This window comes from Camelus dromedarius, chromosome 21 (assembly GCF_036321535.1).
Source record: "Camelus dromedarius isolate mCamDro1 chromosome 21, mCamDro1.pat, whole genome shotgun sequence".
NCBI classification, from domain to species: domain Eukaryota; kingdom Metazoa; phylum Chordata; class Mammalia; order Artiodactyla; family Camelidae; genus Camelus; species Camelus dromedarius.
This window is the reverse complement of record NC_087456.1, coordinates 17503553-17521212: the sequence shown is the minus strand read 5'-3', so window position 1 is coordinate 17521212 and position 17660 is coordinate 17503553. Positions and strand designations below refer to the sequence as shown.

General features: G+C 34.3%; 1 protein-coding gene across 11 annotated transcripts in view; it reads left to right on the top strand.

Moving 5' to 3' along the window:
* Positions 1-17660, top strand: part of CEP170 (centrosomal protein 170) — a 100734-nt gene that overhangs the window by 69095 nt on the left and 13979 nt on the right. For 5 of the 11 annotated variants that reach the window (XM_064477216.1, XM_064477221.1, XM_064477220.1 and 2 more), the window contains 3 exons: positions 34-1869; positions 8714-8948; positions 17053-17230. In XM_064477216.1, coding sequence (XP_064333286.1) covers positions 34-1869; positions 8714-8948; positions 17053-17230 — 2249 coding nt within the window. The remainder of the gene's footprint in view (positions 1-33; positions 1870-8713; positions 8949-17052; positions 17231-17660) is intronic. The other 6 variants (XM_064477224.1, XM_064477219.1, XM_064477223.1 and 3 more) reach the window with 4 other exon arrangements.

Below are 17660 nucleotides of genomic sequence, written 5' to 3'. Positions count from 1 at the left end.
AACTAGTTTTTTCTTTGTGGTTTTATTTTATAGATGCAGATATCAGTGAATCTGGCATTTCAGTGAGAAGCACTGGCCCCGCCCCTTCCTTGGTGAGTCAGGGAGAGAGAAGGAGGCGAACCCTTCCCCAGCTTCCCAACGAAGAGAAGTCTCTTGAGAGCTCCAGAGCAAAGGCTCTGTCACAGAGGTCAGAGATAGGAGAGAAACAAGACACAGAACTTCAGGAGAAAGAAGCACCTGCACAGATACACCAAAAAGATAAACAAGATGCTGACAGAGCCCTGAGTAAAATGAACAGGGCAGGAAACGGCGAGGCTCTCAAAACTGGTGGAGATAATAAAGCCCTGCTTCACTTAGGCAGCTCTTACTCTGGAAAGGAGAAAAGTGAAACTGATAAGGAAGTTTCTCTGGTAAAGCTGGCATTAACTAAAATCCAGCAACAAGAACAAAAGGAGCAGACACCATGGACGCCGACTAAAGTATCTTCTTCCAAAAATGTTTCAGGTCAGATGGATAGATGTAGGGAGGAATCTTTTAAACAAGAGTCACAGCCTCAAGAAAAAATTCCAGGACATTCTGCAAGTAAAGGAGAAAGAGTAGTTCAACATGAGGGCAAGCGAAGAAAAGCTGAGGAAATTCTGAAAAGTCAGACTTCAAAGGGAGGAGACAAGAAGGAATCCTCCAAGTCATTAGTGCGGCAAGGAAGCTTCACCATAGAAAAACCTAGCCCCAACATCCCCATCGAACTCATCCCCCATATAAACAAACAGACTTCGTCTACGCCCCCTTCTTTAGCATTAACCACTGCCAGCAGGTTACGAGAAAGAAGCGACTCTGTGGATACTGATTCTAGTATGGACACAACCCTAATCCTAAAAGACACAGAAGCAGTAATGGCTTTTCTAGAAGCTAAACTGCGTGAGGATAATAAAGCTGATGAAGGCCCGGATACTCCCAGTTATAACAGGGACAACTCTATTTCCCCAGAATCTGACGTGGACACAGCTAGTACAATCAGTCTGGTTACTGGAGAGACAGAAAGAAAGTCAACCCAAAAGCGAAAGAGTTTCACTAGTCTTTATAAAGATAGGTGTTCCACAGGTTCTCCTTCCAAAGATGTCACGAAGTCATCATCTTCCGGTGCTAGGGAGAAAATTGAAAAGAAAACAAAAAGTCGTTCCACAGACATAGGTTCTAGGGCAGAGGGTCGTAAATTTGTGCAGTCCAGTGGGAGGATGAGGCAGCCTTCCGTGGATCTAACGGATGATGACCAAACCTCTAGTGTACCCCACTCAGCCATCTCGGATGTTATGTCATCTGATCAGGAAACTTACTCTTGTAAATCTCATGGAAGGACTCCACTTACCTCAACCGACGAACATGCACATTCCAAACTGGAAGGAAGTAAAGTAACTAAATCCAAGACTTCTCCTGGAGCACTTGGTTCATCCAGTAAATCAACCACTCTTCCAAGGCCACGACCCACCAGGACTTCCCTCTTACGCAGAGCCCGACTTGGTGAAGCTTCGGACAGTGAACTTGCTGATGCTGACAAAGCGTCTGTCGCTTCTGAAGTGTCCACAACAAGTTCAACATCAAAACCTCCCACAGGAAGACGTAACATCTCTAGGATTGACTTGTTGGCTCAGCCTCGCAGAACAAGGCTTGGCTCATTATCGGCTCGCAGTGACTCTGAAGCAACCATCTCTAGAAGTAGTGCCTCTTCACGGACCACAGAAGCCATCATTAGAAGTGGAGCCAGATTATTACCTTCAGATAAATTTTCTCCTAGAATTAGAGCTAACAGTATCTCTCGACTATCAGACTCCAAGGTCAAAAGTATGACCTCAGCGCATGGCTCGTCTTCAGGTAAATTGGATCCAGACCTCTAATAATATTAGCATATTTCTTTTATGTTTTGGATTTAACTCCTTTTTTAAAAATTTAAGTATGTGTTAATTCCCAAATATTCAACAGAAAAGTTATGCTATAGAGGGGGTTTTTGTCCCCTAAAAAATTTATCTTAGTAAATGGAAAATTCCAAAGTTATACGCACTTCTAATTAAGGTCCTGGAGCAAAATAGTGATTTCAAAATTAGAAATACATTGAACCAATTTGGATATTTTGATTTTCTAGTTGATGAGGTATCTGGATTTGTGTGTCAAAATTAGATTAGGAATATTTATCTGGCTTAAATAATAGGAATTAATACTGTGCTTCTAAAAACATACTTAACTTTAAAATATCCTCACAGAATGGAAAGTTCTTATGAGTGTGAAGAAAAGCAGTATATCCTTCATTAATCCTTTCAGAACTAAATGAAATAATCGATTTTATCCTTTTTCCTACTTAAATTGAAATGTCTTGTATTTTTTTAAGTTAAATCTGTTTATGGCTGGGGCAGGTGAAAACTAATCCTTAATTTATTTCAGTGGAAGAAGATGGATTCGTGAGAGTCACTAAGCACATCTGGGTGAAACTAAGCTATAGACATTTAACTGGTTATGAGCATTATCTCATAAGGTGCTGTAATATCATTTAAGTAGAGTAATTAGCTGTCATGGATTGTAATAATTACAAAAGCTGCTTTCTCCCCACCAGAGTTAACTGTTTCTGGCATATTTGCCTGTTTATATACTTCATATTCAGAACAGTAGCCAGTGAGAAAACATGTGTGACCAAAGAGTACTAAGACAGATGTTTGCGCCTATCCTGTAAACATGGTCTCATTACTTCATAATCAGCCTCATGTGTGGGTGTGGCTGCAAAGGCCAGGCGAGGGGAAACTAGCTGTTAAGACTCAAAGATTCATTTTTGTCAGTCATCAAATGAGCCCTTAGTCTTGAGTGAAGAGTGAAGGGGAAGTTGGTATGCCATCTTTTTTAAATTCTTACTTCTATCACAGTATAGCCCACAGGACCCAAAATTAGTGGTACTTGGCACATGTTATTTTTTTCACTGTTTGTTCCTCTTCACTGCTGCTTCTCTCTACTCCATTCACATTTCCATCTCTCTCCTGGTCTGTGGGTATAGTGATGATGATCATATCTGTGGTAGGAATGGATGGAGGCTGAGGATCGATAACATACAGTCATGATTCTGAAAGAATACGTGACATTTTCCATATTACTCCTGTCCTCCTCCTTTCTATACTTCAAGCTTTGTTTGGCAGTTCAGGGACTTGTCGCCAAGTATTTTAAAACTACTGTCTTTTGATTTAAGTCTACCCAGTGTTATCTATTGTTCCTTATGGCTCTGCCTCTTCCGCTCACATTTCCTTTGTGCTACATTCTGTGATGTGTACTCTGATCAAATTTCTTCTGCCACATTGCTTGTTTTCTCACCTCGTGTCTATTTAAGTACATTAAAAACGTTTCTGTTCTCTTGTCTTAACGTAAGTTGTGTGTTACCATGTAGCGTGGCACTCTTGGTAACTCCTCCTTCTGTACTAGTTGTCTAGCTCTTAATACATGAGTGATCTCGTTTTGTTCCTCAATGTTTGACACGAGGGCCTTATTTGAGATGCAAACCAAATACGATATTTCAGCAAGTCTAAGAAACAGCTGTAAGATGCTATATATATGTATATATATACATCTCTTTACAGATGCATTTTGTTTTCTGCTTCTTTGAATATAGAATTTAATAGACATGCAGATTTCTATGTCCAAAAAGTACCTTGAATTGCTTAATGAAATTTCCTAGGGCAAATTAAGGTATGTGATTTTAGCTTTCTTCATACTAAATAGCAGTATATTAAATAATTAAGTCACAGAATTTAATAGAAGGGTTATTCAGTTTAGGGAGCTAAGGCCAAGAGATGGAATAACCTGCCCTGGTCACATAGATGATGGCAGGGATAGGATGAGAATCCAACACTTTTAATTCCCAGCCTGTTTTTTTTTTTTTTTTTTTACCACAACTAGTCTAACTGTGAGAAATAGTCTGTACACAAGTAGGTAGTGTGTGCAGGCTTCCAGAGGGCAGCTAGACTCTACTGGATTATTATCAGGAGTACATGCAAGGCCAATACTTGATGTAAAGATTTTGGTGTTGCTCACTATACTCTTTGTAATTCTGATGTTTCACCAAGTTCCTGTTCTGTATTTCACCTTATTGAGCCTAAAGCCACATTGCGATTCAGGATTATACATTCAGATTCTCATAAGATGCCCATTTACTGTTTTCTATCCTATCTAAGACGGTGACCAGGATCTTTCTGTCAGTGGTAACATACTAAAATGGTTACATGGGGTAGGTAGTAAAAAAAAATACTTTTTTTGATTTTCCTAATTGAAGTGACATTATGACAATTCTACTCAATATAATTATAATTTCTTGACTAGAAAAAGAAAATAAAAATTCTTAGCTTTTGAAATATGATTTAAAAGAATGTGAAACTGTACTGAGGGTCAGTGTTGCTATGCACACTGTAAAACATCTTAGAAATATCTGAACTTAGAGCCTGTGATATTGTCCAAATTGTCATATGTAAAAATAATTCTGCAGTGCTTCAAATTCTGTATTTTAGGCTATGTTGAAATTTTTTTCAAAGAAATATATATGATAAAAATAGAAGAATGGAAATCTAATTTAGCAAAATTTAGAGTAAGGGTTCTTTTATGCCTCTTTAATTCTGACACAACTTGCTTTCAGGAGTTTGGTCCCCCTCTCAAAATTTCTTCAGTGATCCTACAATATGAAGTTATATTAAAATACCCAGATTTATTTTCCTAAAATATACTTAAAACTAAGTACCCTGAATTATCAAAATAAAGCAGTTGATTTTCATTATGTTTTAAGTATACATTCTAAAAAAAATTTTTAAATCATGTTAACATTCTTAAAATATTTTTAGACTGTTTGCTTTCCCATTTTTATTCTAATCCTCAAAATTTGTAGATGGCAGGAATTAAATGTTGGGCACACATAGCTTGAGTTGTTTTCTTCTTCCAGGTCAAAGACCAGTACAGAAAACTGTCAGGTGTTTTTTCCCCTAAATGATCTTACTGCTGCATGCTCATAAATATACATGTACAACATGTTTGCAGCTTAATTTCCCACAAAAATATTCTGATATAAGTATGAAGATGCAATGTTTGTTTTCTGAAATGTACTTGTTACATTTGTAGACGTGAATGTGTTTTAATGTCAACAAAATTTTGGTTAACAGCAAAAGAAATCCAGAGCAGTTATAAATAATCCTAATAACTCTTTTTCCCTTTTTAAATTATCTAGACACTATGAATAGTATGTTTTCATAGTGAATACAGTAGTTTATTTCTTCCACAAGAGGGAGTGTTGCATAATTTTGTAACTCAAGAGTTTTATAATGAATGTAACTAAAATAATTTTCAGATTAACTACAAAACTCTGTAAGCCCATCTTAGAACTTTTTCTTAGTTTATTATATATGCTATTCAGCACTTCATCAACCCAAGATGCCTCTTTGAGACTGGCGTTTCAAATACCTTCAAAACAAAATTTCAGTTTAATGGTTTATCCGAAATGCCTTATTAGTACCAATAAATCAAATAAGCTTAATTATATAAAATTACATTTAGGTAAATGATTTTACCTAAGCATAATAAAATTCAAGAAAAAGGAAAAATTTTTTCAGCACTGTTAGAAATTGCAAAAATGATCATTCTATGAGAGACTGAGGATATCTTTTTTAAAAATTAGTCTTAACTTCGAATGTTAAAAAAAAGTAAAAGATTTATTTAATTGTAAAGCACTTGGAATGAGTTTTGCACTCTGGGAGTCAGACTTGGCTTAAATTTTGATTTAAGCAAAGCAAGACCTTTCTGGGCCTGTTTCTTATCTGTAAATTGAAGAATTTAGACTGTCTAATGTCTAATGTCATTATATTCTAAAATTCTATGAAATAGGTAGGCATTGGGGAAAGTTAAAAACATTTTAACTTGAAGTTTCCTCTGCAATAGCTAGCAGATTATAGGGATTTTTCTTCAGATAAAATGTGTAGCTGCTATAGTTTGGAATCAGAGATTGAGAAAGCAAAGTTATTGAGAGGAATTCTTCGAAAAACAACAGGTCAGAGGTCTCGGTCTCCTTTTTCCAGTCCCTGTTTCACCAATAGTCATCATTTCATTTGTCAGCTCTACTCTCTACTGTTACACAAGCTGAGTTTTGTCCAGAGGTAACTTGAGCTTTGCTGTATAACACACCATGTATGATATGTTTTCCACTAGTAAAGATAACTTTTAATTATTTGAAGACTTATTAATCGTATTTTCATGTCCCTGCTATGTCCAACTTGTTTTCTCTCATTTTGCCCTCAGTTTTAGGAGAAAAAAACCTAAAAATGTTCCATTTTAGTCTTTAAAATACACTTTATTGTTTTGATTGTTTTTCTTTTAAAGTTATTATTAGAAACTTCACTATTACTGGATTCTAGACAGACCTATAAAAATAGATAGAAAATTTATGAATTTCATTTGGAAAAGAAGTTTTTCTTTTATTCTTTTCTCCCAAGTATAGTGATTTTCTGACCTCGAGACCCAGACTGTTAAAATTAAATTCTAATATGGATCAACTTACATATTGTCACCTGACATTTAGCACTTGGTTCTCACGTTCTCATTCTGCTGTCATGTACCACTCATGAAATGTATCAGCCATTGATGCCATCCTCTCTGAATTACCTCTACACTAACTACCTTAGTTACATAATACCTGCTTATGTTTTCATATCTTCTTCAATTTATTAAAACTTTGTTAGTGGTTTTATCTTTTCTCCAAAGAATTTTCAGTTAAAGATGTGGTTGCCATAGTTTCCAAATCAAAAAACAGGAAATTTAATCTAACAAAATTTTTTAATGTATGAATTTCCTTTTATAAATTATATTCTAGAGTAGCAGAGTAAAAAAAAATTTAGCATTTAATGAAATGCCTTTATTAAAAAGTAGAGATTTGTTTGCCATATTTCTAATTGCCTTGCTATATTTCTGTTTTTTTCTAAACCCTCTTTGCACTCATTCCTTAACTTTTACCAAAATTGTTTTCAAGTCTCAGGGTCAGTTTAATTTATAGGCATTTTCAAAATGTCAAGAAATGAGTAAATTTCCGTGGTAAAAGTATCATTTATGTTAGTGAATTATAATGTTAAAATCAGAAATTATACTTAATACTCCCTTCAAAAATCTTTGTGATTAATTACATATATGTATATGCATACACGTTTACAGAAAGCCATGAAGTTTCTGCATGTCTTCGTTCTCTCGAATAGGAGTTTGAATCCAGACAAATGGATAGGCTCTGATTTATGGTGTAGTTATAATTACAGATTTCTCTGTCCTTAAGGCAACTCTGGGAGGCAATGTATATTAATTATATTTGCAAGCCAACTCAGCCTTACAGAGCCCCAGGTAAAAATGTAGTTTGGGGAGGAAAAGACAGGAAAGGCATAAAATTCTAATGGAGTAGGATGAAGGAATTCTACCTTCACCAACCTGTATAGCCTCTGGTCAGTTTCTGTTTTAAAAAAGAGAAAAAGATATAAAGAAAACCCTTGTAATATTAACAGCAGTTGGAATTATAGCAGGAGCTAAGGTTTTATCATTTTAGCCACCAGAAACATCTCATGCTTTTTACTAGGTTTTTCTAATTTGAGAAAAGCAAATGGTCAGTTTCCAGAAATCAATACATTTATTCAAAAATATTCATTAAACACTTGTTAGCCAGACACTCTGCTAAGTGCTAGGTACATGTTAGTGGATTAAACAGACATAGTTCCTGCCCTTGTGAATTTTACCTTGAATTAGCCATTTATCTCCCTGTTTGTTACTTCTTTATGCTTCACACTTTTATTTGTATGTTTGATTCTTATATTAACAATAGCAGTGAACTGTCTGCATTAATTTGTCTTCGGATTTTCAAATGTGTCAGCAAAACCATTTTTTAAGTCTTTACTAACCTTAAGTAAGAAAGTGATTGCCACTTTCTTTAATGTGACTATTGTCAGTATCTCCTGTGCTGTGAATGTCAATGGTTGTGAGAGTAGGTTGTAGATTTTCGCTCCTTGTAGGTTTTATTGCCATTGTCTGTTTTCACCGTATGCTTTCAGTGTCACAGCAGCAGAGTTGTACTGAAGATGCTTTGTTGTGTTTTTACCATGTAAAAAGATTTTTTCCAATCATAGCATAACAGGATGTTGAATGACAGAGGTAATGTTTTTTTTCTGCCATGACAGCATAATTTCCACAGCAGGAATTATGCACATTTGTATGTTGGGAAAAGAGGGTTTTTACCATCTCCATGTTGAAAGTCTGCGTGGCATGAGGAAATCTTTTCCCTTTTTTTTTTTCTGTTGTTGCTGTCATTAAAAAATCCATATCTTCACTTAAATGAGAAATATTTGCAATTAAATAGTACCCAAGTTAAACATCTATGAATAGAGCTTGCTTAGCTGTTTGTCATTAGTGAATTTTTCATCTGAATGTTTACTCACCATACTACAGAAAACACAGTCTTTCAATTGTTTTTAATTACTCATTGTTTTTAATTCACCAAAGTATAACGTTTCTATCTTTAAGGAGTCGTAGACTTACAGTTTTTGTGAGGTATTTGTATGTCAGTTATTGGAAATTGTGCTGTGTGTGTTCTCATGGTGTTTTTGAAATCATGATTTTTATTTTATCTCTTTTAAAAGATAACATAATAATTCTTTTTTTAATAATTAAACTAATTTAGTAAATTCAAGATGGAGGCGCTTTCCTACTGATTATGCTTCCACCTCAGAAGATGAATTTGGATCAAACCGTAATTCCCCTAAACATACCCGTCTACGTACTTCTCCAGCCCTGAAAACGACTCGACTTCAGAGCTCTGGGTCAGCGATGCCTACTAGTTCTTCGTTCAAGCACCGGATAAAGGAACAGGAAGACTACATCCGGGACTGGACTGCTCATCGAGAAGAAATAGCCAGGTTGGTTTTAATGGGCTCTCTCTATGAGTTGAAGTTATCTGTCAGCATTTCAACTGGTAGCAAGTTTAGGTTTTACTTGATCTGTACTAGTCAAGAAATGAAACCCACAGATAACTATGTACTTAGTTTTGTCAATAGTATTACTCTTCACCCATTTTTTTTTCATTTTGTATTTTTAATGCCAGTACTGCTACGTACTGTAGAATTAATTTATTTTGGTAACTCCCTTTCTTATTTCTATTAGAGATGCGGATGAGTTAATATAATTTTTGAAGTATCAGCTCCACATAATTGAGAATTGTCATTGTGCAGCTAAATTTTTCATTACTTTCTGTTTAACTTCCAAAGAGGCAATAGTGTACTTGTTAGAGGGATGTTGCTAATGTTCTCTGGGGATAATTACAGTAGGCAGATTATTACTCACACTGTTATGAGTTCATTAGGTACAGTTAGGGCAACCCTTTAACAATTAAATGAGAAGATTATTTTGAATATTAAATCGTTAATGTTTATAATAACCTTAAGATTCCATAATAAAAAGTAAAATTCATGCTTGCAGATGTGATTTTTAATTGGTAACATTGTAGTTGAACATGAAAGAGTGGCTCTACTCAAACAGATGCTATAATGGTAAAAATATGAGGTGTTTTTTTTTTGAAGTTTGTAAGGTATTAAATTTTGCTGAACATGCCACATTTTACCCTAAATATTTTCACTTCATACATGCCAAAATTATTTCTGCCTTTAGTTGAAAACGCTGATCTTCAAGTTTTACACTTGACATTTTTAATTTACATATAATAGTCCATAAATGCTTTTTCTTTAAAAAAACTTTTATAATGATTTAGTAGTGTTTCTCTCTTTTATTTTTTCTTTACTTTATGGCCTTCTGTGATTTTTTTTTTCAGGCTCATTAGTTTAATGTAATGTTTAGGGCTTTTTTGTCTTTAATGACTAGTCACTTGTGATTGCTTTTAATTGCTTTCAGTTCTTAGAGAACATACCCTTCTAATCACCTTGTGCTGCTGAAACATTTTTGTTTTACCATATAAATAAGCAGTTTTGTGACAACAATTATTGAAGCATTGTAAGCCAGTTCTAGTTAGAGTAAGGGCATATATGTGCTCTGGGATCCATGAATTAGTAAGGGCCCACAAAATTCCTGTAAGCGAGAGAACCTTGACACTACACTTTTTCTTCAGCTGGCAGCCCCATCACTTTTTCCCTTCCCGTGAAGAAGTCCTGCTGTATAAACTCAACAGGTACCCGAGGGAACTGTGGAGTGTTCTGCTTTTTCTTAGCTTTCTCCTCTCAAGCTCTCTACTCCAAACTAGAGCACTGAACACCTTCTCCTGGGCCAAACCCACTTCCCTTCCCCTAAACAGAAAAGAACTATGATACAAAGGGGAAAGTGAATAGGCACTATTTATTATATTTTCACCTGGTTCTGTTGTGTTAGTATGTACATTTCCTTACCCTTGTCTACGTGTATTTTATTATCTATAGTAACGTGCTAAGGCTAGGCCATTTAACCTCTAATGATTTTATGCCTTTTTCCTCCAGAATTGTGCTAATAAAACTTGCCTTTGGGATTTTAATTTTTCAAGGTACTTGTTTCAGCCATATATCTCAAAGCAAAAGAAAGGGTTTTTTTTGTTATTGCTTATTAAGAAATTTTTAAAAAGACAGAGGGGAGGATAAAAAGTATGGAAGGAAAGAAAGTTACTGTTGATATTTAATGTCCTTCTAGGACAGTAAGTTTGCTTAACATGAGGAAATTTATTTTCAAATAACTATGAACTTGAAACCAAATAGAATGTGAGAAACGTGTAATCATATTTCTTTAAATTGGCTACCACTTTCACTTAAGAAAACTCACATGTTGAGAGCAATTATTTTTTGAAGAGTAATAGGTAAAGATACTTTTATTTGAAAAGCAAAAAGTGATTTTATTACAAAATGTTTTATCATATTCTTTTCTGTTTAGATTTTAGAGTTGTATTACATAACCAGCACTTTGTAAATCTGTCTATAGTAATCATTTACCTGTATTTCAACTTAAAGCACAGAAATAAAATCTGTCTGAAATATCAAGTGTGTAAGCAAAATATAATATATTTAGTCTTTCAATTTGAAGAGGAAACTTTTCCAGGTACCCTTGGTACACGTCCTATCTCAGTTTGTCTGTTATAGCAGAGATACAGATTTCCTTCCCCTAAGAATTTGTTAGCATATACCTTTATGACTTTTAGAGTAAACAAAGGTACAATACCACCTTTACATATTACCAAATACAGTACATTTAACCTAAAAATTATACTGAAAGATTATATAATTCTCATCTGAATCAGAAGAAACTTAAAGATATTTCAGTATTTTAGATTCATTATTACACATACCATTGTAACATTAAATTTTTTAGGAGAGAGTTCCAGTTAACAATCATTTTATTTCAAGGCTTAACAACCAGTTCGTTATAGATGTGTCACAGGAGAGGATTAAAATGATTAAGGCAATACCATATTTTATCCTAATATTGATTGAAGGTCTTATTTGCAAAGGTGGCATCCTCTTACACCTTTACACCTCTACAGTTCTGTTCTGGATCAAATTTTAGTGTGCATAAGTTCTTTATTGTGTATATGCATGTGATCCCCACCCAGTCAACAAAGACTTCATAAGCAACTCCTATGAGCAGAATGTAGTATTTAGCCTGAGTGAACTGTAAAAATGGCTTAGATATGGATATCCTCAGAGAGTTCAGAGTCAAAGGAAGGAAGCAAAGGCGTGTGTAGCTGATACCAGGCAGAGTGATGAAAGAGGTTTTAAAACGAATGAAGTTTGCCCAAGTATAAGATGTGAAGGTATGTAGTTAATGGATGACCAAACTGAAGTTGGTATAAAGCCAGCTAAATATAGGAAACTTTGGATGCCAGCTAAGAAGTGTGCATAATATTTTATGTGTATTGAACCTTGAAGGTTTTTGAAAAGGAAGGTACCTTCAGGTCTGTATTTAATGAAGGTAACTGTGAAAGACATTTTGTAGAATCATTTGAGAGAGAAGAGAGCCTCGAGGTAAATTAGTGATCTGTTCTAAAACTTAATGTGCAAAGTGTTGGGGACCTGAGATAGGATAGTGTTAGTTAGGGTACAAACGGAGATATAAGTTTAACAGTTGACAACGTTTGATGATTGCCAGAAGGTAAAGCAGAATTTAAAAGGATTCCATGGTTGTTCAGATGGATATTGGTAAGAGTAAGAAGATGAAAGTCGAGGAGGACAAGCTGTATTTTGGAGATGCTGACTTAAAGGTACTTATAGAACAGCCTAGCAGACAGTTGAATGATGGCTCTGCAACACAGGAAGCCAATGAGAGCTAGAATCGTTGTTTTGGAAGTCACGCAAAGAGAAAACACTCAAAGCTGTGTTCGTAGGTGATATTGCCAGGGAATGCTGAGTGAACTGAGCGTACTACTGAACTCGGAGGGATAACCTGAATTACAAGGATGCATGGCTGAATGGCCACAATCTTGGACTCCAGGATCAGGTCTTCTAGATTAAAACCCAACTCTACCACAAAGTCTGTGTGACCCTGGACAAGTTAAATAACTGAGCTCTAGCGATCTCATGTATAAAATGGACATAATAATAGCACCAGCTTGAGAGAGTTGACAGATAGATACATGTACATAACCTCATGCTTGACATACAGTAAATGTTACCAATAAATGTTAGATATATTTAAGGAGGGGTGCAGAGAAACCAGTGTGATGTGTGTGTATACTCAAATATGATGACGTTTAGAATTTAATTGTGAGTTTTCAGTTTTCTGTACATCTCATAGTTTAAATTTGTGAGACTCCAGATATAATAGAAATTTCAGAGTCAATGTTTTATTCTTACAATTTACAAAATACTCTATAGGCTTACCCTATACAAATGGGAACCTTAAGAATCTCAGCCAAGGCTTTGTTCAAATTTTCAATCCAAACACAATGCTCTTTTGTCCTGAGAAGAATAACACTGATATATAAGTGGTCTGATTTTTTTTTAATATTAACGTGATTGTTAGCTAGATGTGTCATAAAACACCCACCTAATCAGTCCTACTCGCTGATTTGATTGACCCCAAAGTAAAATCATCTTACAATTCATGTCAAGAGGAAAAAGCTTTTATTATTACTAAATCTTTTACATGTAGTATTCTTGTTAGTGAAATTCAAATAAGAATACTGATCAAATATATTTTTTAAAATTTAAAAATAAAACTATGGTTTACATTTTTCAAGACTAAATAATATTTGCAAAAAAAAATTATGAATGTGTGAAAAACCAAATTACTTATAATTTTAATACATTATTAAAAGCTTTTTTCTTTTTTTTTTTTTTTTTTTTGGTAAGAGCCAGTTTAATTTAGTGGCCAGAATTAAGTTGTGTGGGTTTCCTTATAGTCTGTAAAGTAATGTAATGAAACATCTATGCATAGTGATCTATTTTAAAGCAAAAAAATCTTCGCAGTACAATTAAAGGATGTACTCTATTTGGGGATGTTTGTGGGAGTGAACTTTGATAATACTGAAGTATTTTTTGTTTTGGAGAAAAGGCTATAGAGGTAAAATTTACTTTATCAAGAAATAAAGTACATCTATTCAGTCAGTTTTAAGACCTGCTTTATTGGTTCAAAGTAACTGAAGTCTAGGTCCAGCCTGTTTCTTTAATTCTGTTGGCTAGACCAGATCCAAATAGCAAGAGTAGACACAAAGCATCTGCCCACAAAGCTCAAATGACAGTTGTTCTTCAGTTTCTGTAAAGTTCTTCCCCATTTCCTAGGACTTTATCATGCCTTCCTCATATTCTTTGACCCCAGGGTACCTTATACTGCCTCTTTGCATGTACTTTGGCTGCCTCAAACCCTGCTCCTTGGATAAGGGCAGTGCTTTCCTGCCAGGTGACTTTCAGCCTTCTTGTCTTAACTTGCAGACTTTGTGTCTGGTGGAGTGGTGGTGTTTGTTTTTTCTTTAACTTTTCGTATTCATTTAGGAAATACCATTTGTTTACCACAACAATTTGCCAAGACCTTCAAAGTTACCTTCTTACCATTGCTTCTTTGTGACCTGCTCAGTTTACTTGATGCATATTCTTAAGCCTAGTATTTTATATCTTTTAAACTTCCAGTATGCCCAAATCCTGTTATTAATACATTTTCCCTGTATTTCACCCTTCATGAAAAATAACCTTTGATTGATTTAAATAAGAAAGGACATTATGAGATAGTTTACATGAGAAGGTCATAAACTTCATTATGTCCTTGTTACCTCACCTTTTTAGAAATAATGCATATGTATTTCTACAAAATTTTTAAAATTGGATTATTGGTTCTGACACTGAGGTAGACAAAACTAGCACAGATGTTATAGAACTTAATCTGTATTTCCAATATAGATAAGGACTGTTATCCCAACCATATTTTATAATAAAGAAAATGAAATTAACTGTGAAAACTATCCATTAGTTTTTCCATTTGGAAGGCTTGAGTTTTTCTTAGTATTGCAAAGGAAGCAGATGGAAGCAAAACTCCAAACAAAAGATTTGTTTCATTTTAGAATATCCTCCTTCAGCAGACTGCATAAAGGTGGAGACTGAGACTAAGAACAGGGGTTGTAAGCTTGGAGATCAAAGAAAAAGCACAGAATACAAGAGATGTAAAGAAATACATTATTATGAAATATTCCAATAAATGTAATATAGAAATATTACAGAATTAATCTGTAAGCTTAGCTTTAAGAACCATATGAATAGACCCATACTCTCTATTGAGTCATAAATCTGTTATTTCTACTTGAAGATATTCATAACTTTGGGTTTTTTCTTGATAGTTTTATGTGTCTTTTAGAATTCCTAATACTGGTTTTAGTAGGTGCTAAGATTTTTAAGCAATGCAGATTTAAATTAATGATCTATATTACTGAGTCAACTTTAAGATAGGAATTACCATGCAATGAAACACTTAGTGTTTATACAACATACTTAGCAAATTAAAAGCAGGGTTTTTGGATCCCTACTGACTGAATATACGTGGTATATACATTGAGTTCATTTTAATGCAATTTTTACTACATAACATGTTGAGATTGCTATTGTTCATGTCTTTTTAATTAATTCATACTGCTTTCTACAAACATCAGAAGCTTCGATGTACAAACGTCTGCGTAAAAAACTTTGATGAGAAAATAGATTGTTGGATAAGTAAATGCTTTTCTGTTTTTTATCTCTTCAAACTTGGTTATTCTGTTTCTCATCCTAGCTTAGTTACTACTTCAGGAAGTTGCAGGAGTTGAATATTTTATCTAAAGAAACAGTTTAAACTTCTTCTCAAAAGAATTACGTTAACAGTTAACAGGTTTTTAGAAATTATATGTGAAATGATGTGAAATGTAGCATGACATGTAGAAAGATCTGTTTACACCACTGTTTGTGACCTTAACCAAAAAATGGTTGCATAACCTCTCCTGAGGCAGATTCTGCTCATCTATTAAAAAAAAAGATGATTAGTATCTCTCTTACAAGGTGGTTGTGAGAATTAGAGTTGATGAATATAAAACTTCTTTATAATGATTTCCACTGTAATGTAATGGTAAATATTGATTTGATTATATTAGAATAGAATTCTAAGCCTCTGAGGCCAGGAACTCTGCTTATTCACCATTGCAGCCCTTAGCGCCTGACACAATACCCAGATTGGTAAATATTTATCGATAAATAAAAAGAAATTGACTACTGATTGCTTCTGTTGGGCCATAAGCTTAACTTCTCTTTTTAAATGTGTAGTTAAGTTTTTATGCAATTACTGCATTCCTTGAAAGTCTTTCAAGGTCACATTTTGCATAAGTTAAAAAACGTTACTTTGTGCTTTGGATTTTAATGTTCTGAAGCTTATACAGATACTTTTATGAGTATTCTGTCATTCCAAAACCTTCCCTGTGGAAGCAGCCAAATTGAGATCATGTGCAGTGCATGCAAAACTTAGAAAACTCTGAGTTATCACTGATAACAGTTACTTGGTTATTCAGTTCATGTGGCTGAAAATACAAATTCAGTTCATGTGGCTTTATGGAAGTGCACTCTAAACCTGGGATCTGGCCCTGTCTTAGCTATTTTTAAGATGTGTGGTCATGAGCAAGCCAGTCACTTTCTCTGAAAGTGTATCTTTGTTCATATTCAGTTAGATAATTTTTATCTCACAAGTGCTACCTCTACCCTGTGACCCTCAGAGGACACATTGTGTATTATGAGTGTGGTGTGTAGCAAGAAGTGAGTGCCATGCTGTGTCAGAGTTCCTCACCTCTGGTACCATACACACCTTGGGCCATCTGGGGAAGATTAGGGAGCTCTTCTCAGAAGAATGTTTCTAAATGCATAAACGTGAAATGCTTTGAATGACAAAGAAATACAATTAAATTGAAATACGGTTATCAAAGTAGTTTTGAATATACTAATACATGGATTTTTTGTTAACATACTAAATGGAATGTTACTGCCATGGATTTAATGACTGCAGTAATCTTGAAGTAGTGATGACTAAATGTTTTGAGGTACCTCTAGCAACTATAATGTGATTTCTTTTGCTGACAAAAATCACCAGTACGCTAATACCACTGTTGTTTGTTGATTTTATTTATAATTGGAAGAAAAGCTGAGTTTCAATTAGAGCTTAGTGAAAATAAAGTTATAACTGCTTTTCTCATTCAAGTTCACAGACTCCTTGAATTCTGTTCATCTCCCTCAAGTTTAAGAACTCTTATAATATGTTAATACTAGTCAGTAACAGTGTATTTTTAAAAGACATATCACTACTTCAAGGTGGTTTAACATATATTTTTCAAAATGGCAACTTGTAGATTATGTGGAGTTTAGTTTTATTAACTTTTAGAATTAAAGTTTTAAGACTGAGTATCAGAATAGTTAATAGCATTTCCAAATATCTTAAGTTTGGGGTACAAATCTTTAACTAGATGGACAACTTATGTAACTAATTCTATCAGAATGATTGTTTATCGAGCTGTTATTTGAAAGGATTAAACTTCTTTTCTAAAATTATTGCCAGGATCAGCCAAGATCTTGCTCTCATTGCTCGGGAAATCAACGATGTAGCAGGAGAGATAGATTCAGTGACTTCATCAGGCACTGCCCCTAGTACCACAGTAAGCACTGCTGCCACCACCCCTGGCTCTGCCATAGACACTAGAGAAGAGGTAGGAGATCTTCATGGAGAAATGCATAAGGTTCTTTCTTTTCTTTATTTCTTTTGCTTTTAGCTTTTTGCTTAGTTTATTTTAGTTACGTCCACCCTTCCTGTTTGCATGAAGCTCTGCGTTTTCCAACTTTGCTTTAACAAACTTCTTTTATGTTTTTATAACAAAACCATAAAGGCTGACATTTGATCTACTATTAACATGAAGCTTATAAAATTATTTAAAATAAGCCCTTTGTAAAATGTAAAGATAAATGGTATCTGAAAAGCAAACCAAAATTTGATAAATGATTGCATAAAGTTTCTGTAAAATTTGCCTATGAAAATATCCTAGGTAAAAAGGTATTTTTCATTGCTTCTTAACTAGGAATTATCTCTAGTAGCAAACAAAGAGAAAAATTCAAGTTTTTACTACTTAAATTAATTCTGTTGATGAATATACACATACATATATATGTACA